Source organism: Trypanosoma brucei, chromosome 8 (assembly GCF_000002445.2).
Source record: "Trypanosoma brucei brucei TREU927 chromosome 8, complete sequence".
In the NCBI taxonomy this organism is placed as follows: Eukaryota; Euglenozoa; class Kinetoplastea; order Trypanosomatida; family Trypanosomatidae; genus Trypanosoma; species Trypanosoma brucei.
In genome coordinates this window covers 2,470,256-2,481,190 of record NC_007281.1, presented here as the reverse complement: position 1 = coordinate 2,481,190, position 10,935 = coordinate 2,470,256, and the positions used below count along the sequence as shown (strand labels likewise).

Genomic DNA, 10,935 nt, shown 5'->3' with positions numbered 1-10,935 from the left:
ATAACCAATGAAAAAAATGCACTTACGGCGGCGGAATCATCTACCACAAGTACAACTACGACAATGAGGGGGGTGGGCATCTTCACGCCACTGGTTGAACATTGGTCAATGTTGAATACTGTTATGCCGTCCCTTAGTGGAATCATCCGATGGTCATCACCTAAAGAATTCATGTAAACAACATTTCCACCTTGGTTACATAAACACGACGCACCCCGCTCTCCCGCCATACCATGGCACTCACCACCGAAGTTACCAAACACGAGATCATCGACAACGTACCGACGCTGGTTGTACAATGACTTAATGAACGCCTCCCTACTTTCCAACCACGTACGGCTACTCAGCGCTTGCGATAGCACCTCCCCTATAACCCATCCAGAAACCATAAGCGCTCCATCCGCATCATCGTGATCAAAATCGTCCGAAGCATTGAACGCGGTTACGCCAGGATGATAACGCAGGTATGACCTCGCATCCTCCTGGAAGCGCCGTACCGCGTGGTATTTCGTTTCGCTTGCAAGCGGGTTCGGCGCAGCCACAATAACCCTATCGGGAATATATGGGACCGCAGCTTCTTCCACTGCAGTGCGCCAGGTTGCACCGATAACGAATTGCATCGCCGAAGGAGCCAACACGTACACACCACGCGTGCGGGCATCCATCGCAACCCTCCTTACAAACTTCAACGCCTCACGGATCGGGGGAGTGAACACGATGACCCCCTGCGGATGCGTCATCACAAATTCCTCCCAGAGCGAATCAAACTCTTCATCGGCTCTCATTACGGTGGCTGCATGCATCTTGGTAAAAACCCCGCACAACCTTCTGCCCATACGGGTCATGAGCTTCAGGGTCTCTTGATATTCCCTGTCACCGAAGTGCACACCCTGAAGGTACATAAATCCAACCCGAAGCAAACGAAGGCGGTTTATCGCGTACCGGAGGAGGGCGATGAGCTCAGCGTTGGGCGCGGGGGTTAAAAAATAGAAGTGAGGGTCCCACCCGCGAACAGCACTCGATCCGGTAAGAGGCGCAAATGCAACCAAGTCCTCCCGCCGCAGCAGTGGAAGCACTGCCAACGTTCGAGTATCGCCCATTGGCCCAACTACAACGAAAAATTCACCTTTATTCTGATCGGCGGCGGCTTCCAGTAACTTCAATGTGGAAACCGAACGGGAAGGTGGCGGAATGATCTCCACGGTGACGTTCTCCGCAGTGGCCCAGTGACGAGCAGCAAACGATGCGTTCAGGCCGGCCCCCATAGTCTCAATTGACCGGCGCGGCGCTCGGTTAGTGAAAAGCAAATTATAAACCTTTACTTTTATGCTTTTCTTTGCAGCGAGTGGTCTCACGATGTGTGGCAACACCAACAGTAGCGGTATTAAAAAAAAAGTGATGGCGGGTGGTCGGCGCCTCATGGTGCCCCCAGTGGAATATGTGGTGATATGCCTGCCGGTGATGACGCCAGCGAATCCGCCGAATCCGGTCGACTGACCGACGGAAGCCATGCTTATTTTACCTTAGTCGAGGAAATATATTGTCTTGGAGAAAGTTTCGAGAGACATAAGAAGTGGGAGGAAGAGTGAGTGAGTTAGTGAGTTAGTGGGCCACCACACCACACCACACACAACGTTATTTCGCGCATTCTCCCAGTCAGGAATAAATAACTAACATCCCAAAATGAAGATGTCACATGATGTTCATGTCTCCTTCCTCCCTCCCCATCCTCCCTTTCAGTGCAATTCGTATCCCCACATGCTGAATAATCATAACGACGCCTGCTTTGTTAATGCAGTGTGTAGAGTAGGTTGCGGCCTGGTCTATTGGATTCAGTGGTTGTAAAGAGGGAAATAATGGAAACCGTCCGCTATGTCGTTCATATTTTCGAGCAACCCCATATACTTTTTTGCGTGCCCTTAAAAAAGTCGACGCTGCCGCATGAGTTACGAAGAAATGAAAGGCACTCACACAAACACATGCTTCCATTTCAACCGAGTGGTGTCCTTCATTGTCGTCACAGCTAAAGAAACGGAGGGTAAATTACGCGGAGTCACGCCTTTTGACCTGCAACTGAAGGTTGACAGGGGCAGTCACTTCACTAACGGATGTTGCGTAGGCAAAAATTGAAGGTATCCCGGAATTACGCGCATAACCCGAAAAGAAAACCTTGCAGCCTCCCACCCACAAAAAAAAAACCTACAACGATAAAAATGTGTTTGCGCGGCAACGTTGGTGAACTCATAGTAATTAGTGAATAATGCACCGCTAGTATACACCGTGTAACGGTGGCGGAACGAAAAGATTTAAGTGGAAGCAGAACATCATTTTACAAGTAAAAGGAAGTGGGTCGTTTTCCAAACGTCAAAATCCTATTAACAACATGTTGTGCCTCTTTTCCGTCACATTACATACATGGGAAGTTGTTTTATCTAACACCCGGCATTATTCATTTGTGTCACCTTCCAAATCTCCAAGTGCCGCAGTGCTGCTACCGGCGGTATATGTAGAGAGTGATGCGAATTAATTTGTTATTATTATTCTCCCTCCTCTGCTGGTAGTTGTGTTGTTCTCATGAAGAGGCACTACTCGGCGCCATTGTTAGCAACAGGACAGAGCCTTCCCTCCAGCAAGAAGGAAACGGGGAAACAACGCAAAATAAATGGATAAATATAAAAATAAAAATAAACAAGGGTAACTGTGGGACATACGGCATTGCGCACATAAAAATGAGTACATTTTATACAGATACCGTAAATAAATAAAAATTACGGGAATAGAGGAGGTTTGTAATTTTGTGTAGGGTTGACAACAAGGGGCCTTAATTAAACTCTCAACAACTTATCATTACCCTCCGCTCTCAACATCACACTTTTCGCACAATGGTGTGAATTTTCCTTTTTTTTTTTTTTTGACTCACTCCCTCCCCCTCCCCTTCCCTCAGCTTCACTCACTTTAAAGAGCATATATGTGGTCGAGAGCTCATCAATTCGTGCCGCTGCAATTACGGGGAAAAAAAAAGAGGCCAAAATTCCCGAAGTAACCTCCCGCTCCGATAAATAAAAAATAAAAAAGAGAAAATTAACGAGCGTACACGCATAATAAAGCCACCTTCTCTTTCCTTCATTAATGTTCTTACCGACCGGCATCAAACATCATCCTTCGCTGGATTTTAGTAAAGCCCGCAGCGCCAGTTGTTGTTCTTCAGGGAATAAAAGAAACCGAACATTTTCATGCATTTCCCTAACAGAAATGCAAGCCTCTTCTGTCGTCTTTTGGATCTTCATTTATTAACTTTACTGTTAGTACAATAATCCATAACTTTGCTACCTCATTATGAGCCAGTGAAACATTAACCCATTTTCCATGTGAAGTTATATGTTGTGTCGAAATGAAGACATTAAATAAACATCGCGTGTTTCGTGGCGGAAGTACTGCTGTAAACAATAAGTGTGGGGGAGGCGGTGGTAAAAGGTGCGATGCGCAGCCGCATGCCTGTTAGGCTAAAGAAATTCAATGAATCACTAAAGAAAAAAAGATTTTTTTTAGTTGTATTTCACATCTTAAGGGGTTTGTACCATTTCCAACTAAAGCGAGGAGCGACAAAAAAAAAAAGGAGATAGTGAGAAGTAAAGTGTGTGCTAAAACAGTGAAGATGGCAATAAAATATACATGGTAAAACATCGCCAATTAATGAAAGCATCTCAAGCCGCAGTGGAAGGTATGGAAAGAAAAAAAAAAGGACGGGATTGATTGCGTGTGATTGTTTCAATGTACAGTAACATTATAAAAGAGGAGAAAATTAGAAGCACGAGAAGAAGAAAAAAAACAAAAAAAAACTCCTGACACAACAAACCGTTTCGAAGAACGAATGCATGCAAAGCAGCGGCATGTGTTAAGTGCAAATGAAATGAGGATAAGTATACTTTTCGGCCTCATAAAGCCGTGCAATCCCAAGAAGGAACTGCAACACGCACCCCCAATTAAAAGGTCGGTTGCAAGCACATGAAATGACTGTGATAACACCTTTAGAAGCGGCGTTGGAGAATTAATGTTATTTTTTTTTTTTTTTTGAGGGGAAAAAGAGAGGGGCAAGAAAAAATTAAGCCGCAGCAAAAATGATACTGACATCCCTTCACCCAAATGCATTAACAAAAGTGATCAAAAAACAACCAAACAAACCTCCGCGGTGGTGAAGGGTAAACCGTGCGCCAAAGAATAACGAACATTCGAAAGAAGGGGAAAAAAAAAGAGAGAAAAGAAACACACGAGGTGACAGAGCGTGAGGAGATGTTAATAATAATTATTATTATTATAAATGAGCAGAAATACGCGAGAAAAGTTGATAACTTATAATCAATCGTGATAATAAAAGCTGTTGATACTCCTCGACAAGACTTATGTTGTTGTGCTGCGCCTCCTTCAGGTTTGGGAAGTGTTGTGCGTTAACAGAATAGTATTTACAAGGCTGCACGCACGAACATACGAAAGAAAAGTAACGACACATGTTCACTTCCGTATAATGCAAGGTGGGAACATGAAATGAAAAAAAAGAAAAGAAAAGAAAACATACTTGCGTCACTGTCAGCGTCAGCGTCAGCGCCATGTACAAAAGAAAAGCAAAGATAAAAACTTAAGCGGAAAGAGAGGTAGCGTCACTATAGTTAAAATAAAAACCACGTGGACGTACCCACCTAAAATCAGACACCAGTAGCTTCTGCTGCAGGAATAATCTTTCCATCACAGTCCCTTCATTCCCATTTTCCTTTTCCTTTTCCTTTTTTTATTATTTATTTACATTTTATAATACGCTACGACATCACCCCCTAAAATGTGGTAAATGTCTTGAAAACAAATGAACAAAAACACTTTCACAGCTCTTTCCTTCCCTTTTACACATGCATCGCTCCTCCTTAACGTCCCGAAATGTCGTTAAACTTGACGCAGTGGTTTACAAACCCCCATACACATGCAAATATGTTTGCGTCCACAATATCAACTGTAAAAAAAACAAAACAAAACAATGTTTGGTCTCACTATTTATTTTTCCCCCTTATTTTTCTTTTTTTCTTTTTTCAACTCGTCCTTTCCCTCTATCCCTCCTCTAAATACCTCTTGCATATCCCTCTTGTACAGTCGATATATCAGCGGCCCAATGGGTTCTATGCAAAAAGAATATAATTCACCCACTGCCACAACCACAACCACCAGCATCTATACTGTTGATTACGTTCCATCGGATTACTCCCTCTTTCCTCTTTAAACTTCCATTCATGACACGCCTCACTGCAAAAAAAAAAAAAAAAATTGGTGCAATGATACGCATCGCACGCTCCCGTCATTCTCCTCATTCCCCCACACATACAAGTATACGTACACACATCCCGACATTGGAATTATTGTTAGGATGGTGGGAAGATGTTGGAGAAAATGTTACATCAAAGAAGAAAAAGAAAAAGAAAATCAGAGAGGGGAAGTGCACTTACCTCGAAAAACAGCAGAAAATGGGGGATGAAAACGTCATACTTTCCCCCTTCAAGCTAAGGAATGACGGTGATAAATATATTTTTTAGTTACTGACACGTAAAACTGCTAGCTACCGGTCTCCACTTGACCTTCGCTGCGCAGTGCCCTGTTCGGTTGATGTTGCATTGTGTCTAGTTTTGTTGCTGTTGTATTTGACGTGTGTTCTGCCCTCTACAGTGCGCACACTCCGCGGCACGCCTTTCTAACGCCCCATTAAGTTTGCTCAACATCGTGTTTTCACTACGCAACTTTGAAATAGCACGCTCCCTCCTCAGCATTGTATCCCTAACCAACCTTATCACATCCAATTTCATCCTTGCAACAACACGATCTTCTAACTGCCTTATCAATTCATCGTTAAAAGAAACACCGGAGCCCTCCTCTTGCAGGTAATCACTGTTTGATGGAAGCGAGGAATCACGACCCCCATCCGCCCTTAACTGTGGAATAATATTCCCCACCACTTCTCCGGCTATTTGACGAACATAAACAGCGAAATTATTCTCGCCAGCTCCCGAAGCAATATTTGCTCCCTGAGTGTTATTACTACGCAAAGGACTGCTGGTAACATGGTTACGCTGTTGTACAAGTGCGTTTCCCGAGGAGACGTTACGCCTGTTAGCTAAAAAGGCATTAGATGAGACCGAACGCCACCGCCCCGGTGTTGTTTTCAAAGGGCCGGCATTTACCTGAGGAACTCCTTGCGTGGGATTCATGTCAGAAACAACCGGTTTCAGCGGCCGCGGTGCATTGCGGGCACGACTCGGTTCAAAATTGACAACACTTAAACCCTTCACGCGAAAGGCATATCGCAGTGTGTTGAGGGTGTGCTCGTAGTTTTGTGACGATGCCGATATGTTGGCAATCATAACTGTACGACTATTTCCAATGAAGCTGTCCCGTAGAATCTCCGTCAACTTCGACCCACGGAAGGGAACATGCTTCTTCTTTTCGTCTAACGCACGGATGCACTCCTTGAGGGCGAGTAACGATTTATTAATTTCCGCACCTTCCTGCCGTGTCTGACGATCATTAGTGGCGGTATCGGCCGCGCGTTCGCTACCTGCTAGATCCACAAGGTTAAGCGTGCCACAGAACCTGTTGTCCTCGCGATCCCTAACCTGAATGGTGAGCACTGCGTGGGAACGGCTGGAACGCTCATTAGCAGTTGTGCTTCCGGTGCTCCGCCGGTCAGCTCCACTGTTGATCAGTAGCTGAAGTTCCTCAGCCGACGTAACGGCATGCCACGTAAGGCCTGTTATATGCATACGGCGGTTATGATCCTCACGCACTACGACGGGTGAACGATTGTTGAGCAAGTCAAACAGCGAATTACAGTAAATTTCATAGAGCGAGGCATACACCTCCTGATCCTTCTCTAACGAACTAAAAATAGCGGCGGCGGCTAATATATAAAGGCCACGCTCTCCGCTGTTACCAAGCATTGTATGCGTTTTGCCACTTCCTGTTTGGCCGTATGCGAAACATGAGGCACTACCACCTTGCAACGTTGTCTCTAGAAGTTCCTTACAACACGAATCGAACACATGTTCATTGTGTTTATCCTCACCGAAAGCGTCATCAAAGGTAAAGTCATTCACATCCGCATACTCCGTAAGGTCCACACGCTGCTTCCGCACCGCAACCTTCACATTAGGTGGGTCCATAGAAACACAATCACAGCCCTCTTCATCCGGAGGCAACGGCCGCTTACGCACAACAACGCGTATGCGACCGCCACGTGTTCGCGCCACCGCAGATTGTTTACCGTCTGCTGAGGAATCTTCAGCAACTGCTGCAGGGATGACGGAATCTGCGCGATGTAGCGGTGCAGCCAATGGAGAAGAAGGAGATGCAATGGGCCGTGCTGAGGCTCGTCTGGGGGGAGCACGAGAGGACTGCGGCGTCCCCGGTTTGTTGGGATATGGGCGTGCAAACGAAGCGCCACGACGTGTGCGAGGTGGGCTTGAAGATAAAGCTGGAAGTGCATTGTAACGACACCGCGGTGACTGTCGTCCCTTTCGCGCAGGTGTCGAAACACTCCGAGCTGATTGAACATTACTGAGTTGAGGAAGCCGATGCTTTGCGAAGTGGAATTGCCTTCCCTGCAGATGTTGTTGAAATGACTTCACGGGTATCTTATTAATACCGGGCATGCTGTCTGAACCACCATATGCATTGAGTAGCTGCGTATCACGCGATAAATCCTCCAGCTGTCGGTTGGGATTCAGCACTGATGGAACGCTATCGCCTTCACTGCGGGGATGACGCGAGGAAGGTCGAGGTGGAAGTGCGTCTAACGATGCCACACGCCGCATAAGAAGAGGTGACGATGCATTAGGAAGTTCCTCCATTTCCTTATGGGTGTCACGACTAGCTGACCTTAAGACCCGGGGTGAAGAACTAAACCGCACTTCATCTTGTATACTTTTCTGCATATGGGCGTGAAAGTTAACGCGCTTTTCAGTGTAAAGCCCCTTTGAGTCACTTACTTAGCGCAAGGCACTTCCCTCACACACACACTCTTTTCTTTTTTTTTTTTGCCTACACACCTTCTTTTTTTCCTCTTAGAAGCTTTCGTGGCAACACGTCGTTGCCTGCCGTATTACTTTCCTCCCCCAACGCTTCTAAATGTAGAGCAAAGTCACTAAAACACGATATTTGAGGCACAAGTAACAAAAATTAAAAGAGAAGATGAAACAATAAACGACGAAACAAATTCAATTGTTAGTAAATTATATATAAAAAACACAGCTGGTGACGAGTGGGAGAAGTCCACCCCCGTTTTCAGAGCAGTAATAGCGAATGACTAAAAACGAGGCTATTTACACATGCACCTTCCGAATCATTTTTTTTTAAATATATTTTTATTTTCCTCTCGCCCTGCATTTACCACTTACTCGCACCTGCCAATCTTTACCGTCCCTCCATTATATATCTGATGAGGTTTCACCGCGCAACAAGAACAACAACAACAACAATTATTATCATTATTACAATTATAATATAAACACAAAAACGTACACGCCTCATATATTCCCATTTGCCTTTTGTACCTCTCTCCCAATTTCCCCAAATAACAAGTGATATGACTAAAAACTTCATGTAAAAGCAACGAAAAGGAGTGGGAAACAACACAAATGCAAACACACATGCAACTACAAGAAAATTTTTTTAAAAACTTTTTCTTTTAAAAAAAAAAATGGGGGGGAAGAAAGACAATTAGTAAAATGGCGATGATGAAGGCCCTGCGGCAATACAATCACTCGTAATAAATGGTTGTTGATGAACTATTCATAACGAAACATATTTCGATACCCACTTAAAATTATAAATAAAATTTTAACAAGCCAACCGTTTATGTGGGTGAGTTTTGTCGTTTTGTTTTGTTTTGTTTTGTTTTTGTCCTCCTTCGCTTCCAGCGTTTCAAACCATCTGCCCCGCAGTGCAGGTGGTAAAGACGCTGCATTCCAAAAGCAAATGATGGAAAAAAAAAAGTAAAGGAAAGAACATGTAACAAAAACATAACAACAAAAAAAAATTGTCAAAAACTGCATGTAAATTGCATGAAAATTAATCGCCAGAAAAAAAAAAAGAAAAGAGAGAGGGGATAAAAAGAAAAAAAACAGCAAAACAAAAAGAAAGAAAAATGAAAAAAATTTAAATACCTGCATGTAGAAGGTGGGCGTATCTTTTCTTTAATTTTCCTCTTCTTGTTGAATGGAACCGCAAAAACAGTGGAACTAGAAATACAGAAAAAAAGACTAACTTCCTCCATCTTTTAAATTTCCTTTGCACAGAAGTGAGCCTCTACAACCGCACAAAAATGAATAAATACAAAAAAAAAAGAATGCACCAAACAAATCGGCTCCCTTTTTGACGCAATATGCGTAATTATTAATATTACAGAAGGGCTAACACAAAATATGTGCTGCAGGAGCATGAAAAGTGGATGCATGCGGTCTTCAATAACATGCACACTCAAATAACAATAAAAACAAAAACAAGGACAAATGCAGACACACACGCATGGAGTATAAAAATACTTTTGGAGCAAGATAAAAAAAAAAAAAGATGGACACAACTAAACGCACGGGGATACGCGTGTATAAAAAACAAGTGTGTGTGTGTGTGTGTGGCACACGAGGAGAAGTCGGCGTGAAATGTCCCTTGCATAAATGAAATGTTACGCACATTCATGAAACAAAAGAAAAGAAACACAAAAATATCACCATTTCTCTCTTCCTCCTATGAGAAGCGAATGGAACACATTACATTTATATTTACCTTCATTACAACATTTATTTATTCATTAGCAGAAAGGCACTCCAACTCCCAATCCTTCACCTTTAGCCCTCGCTCCACAATAGCGATCCTCATATCACGGTAATAATTCTCAATAATATCCGCGTAACGGTCCCAATGCACCTGATCATCACAGTCGTTTGTCCCGCCAAGTTGTACGGGAAGGACGCTCTTGTCGATATATTCAAGTAACGAACCATTAGTCACATCATTTGAAGAAAATAACGAAATGGTATCGGAAAAAGAAGCCGGCATGGTTCCCAACACCGGCTTCATAAACGTACACAAAATTGAGCCCATATTGCACAGCAGGACTTTACTGATGCATCCTGGAAAAAATTTGGACACGCGCGTCGCAACATCCATCTGAAGCGACATGTCCACGTTACTTAACATACTTGCGTTCTCATAATTCACGAGCAGTACCATTTGGCACCGTTTGTTATCCGCTCGTAACCGTGTTCCATAACTCACTATCAAGTCAAATGTCCGTTTCTTCTCTTCACGAGTACCTTCTGAACTTGTATCTCTACTGACTGTGACGTAAAATACGGTACGACCACATTTATCCTCCCCAATTGCTTGAATAATGCCGGAACGAAGAGACGAGCGCATGCTTTCCGTTACTTCATATTTGGCCATTTCACTCACTTCCATTGCAAAGCGCCGCTGCAATTTTGCCACAGTTTCTTTGATATCAAACTTTTTGTTCTCCAGAAAAGCATAAATCCAACAGTCCAATTCATTCCTTTCAATACCCAACTGACGCTTCACCTCCTCCAACTCATTCCGATGGGAAACCGCTACGGGGCCAAGTTCCTCTAGAAAAGAAGAGGAAGTCATTTTGGGTTCTTTTGTTTTTTTTCTATCGGAAAGAAAAAGATAACGATGCAGCAATTGGAGTAAAAAAATGAACCAGTTTTCTTTTTTTTTTTTTTGTTCCCTTTATTACTATTATTATTATCTTTTTTTTTATTTGTTCTTCCCTTTCTTTTTCTTTTCTTATTCTTATTCTTATTCCTTTTCCTCAGTTATTTTTTTTTTTTCGTATATGGGGTTTCGTTTCCTTTCCTACTCCCTGTCTGCTCACGGACGTATAAAAAT

At 43.5% G+C, this 10,935-nt stretch overlaps 3 protein-coding genes across 3 annotated transcripts, besides 13 other annotated features; all 3 read right to left on the bottom strand.

Annotated features, from left to right (window-relative positions):
• Positions 1-1,511, bottom strand: Tb927.8.8360 (receptor-type adenylate cyclase GRESAG 4, putative; the record flags this gene model as incomplete). The annotated part of the gene is made up of 1 exon (XM_842566.1): positions 1-1,511. A coding segment is annotated over one exon (1,511 nt), but the record flags the coding sequence as incomplete, so codon positions are not given.
• Positions 1-10,935: part of a sequence feature (sequence corresponds to BAC RPCI93-28A12) that runs on past the window's edge.
• Positions 2,656-2,689: a microsatellite.
• Positions 4,294-4,320: a sequence feature (AT_rich).
• Positions 4,540-4,568: a microsatellite.
• Positions 4,779-4,809: a sequence feature (AT_rich).
• Tb927.8.8350 (mitotic centromere-associated kinesin (MCAK), putative) lies at positions 5,658-7,964 on the bottom strand (the record flags this gene model as incomplete). The annotated part of the gene is made up of 1 exon (XM_842565.1): positions 5,658-7,964. One exon carries the CDS (start codon positions 7,962-7,964, stop codon positions 5,658-5,660), a length of 2,307 nt encoding a protein of 768 aa, XP_847658.1.
• Positions 8,374-8,400: a sequence feature (AT_rich).
• Positions 8,484-8,507: a microsatellite.
• Positions 8,692-8,730: a sequence feature (AT_rich).
• Positions 8,849-8,872: a sequence feature (AT_rich).
• Positions 8,905-8,929: a microsatellite.
• Positions 9,111-9,185: a sequence feature (T-rich).
• Positions 9,510-9,550: a sequence feature (T-rich).
• Tb927.8.8340 (hypothetical protein, conserved) lies at positions 9,832-10,674 on the bottom strand (the record flags this gene model as incomplete). Its single annotated transcript, XM_842564.1, has 1 exon — positions 9,832-10,674. The coding sequence occupies one exon, from the start codon at positions 10,672-10,674 to the stop codon at positions 9,832-9,834; it is 843 nt and encodes a 280-aa protein (XP_847657.1).
• Positions 10,751-10,877: a sequence feature (A-rich).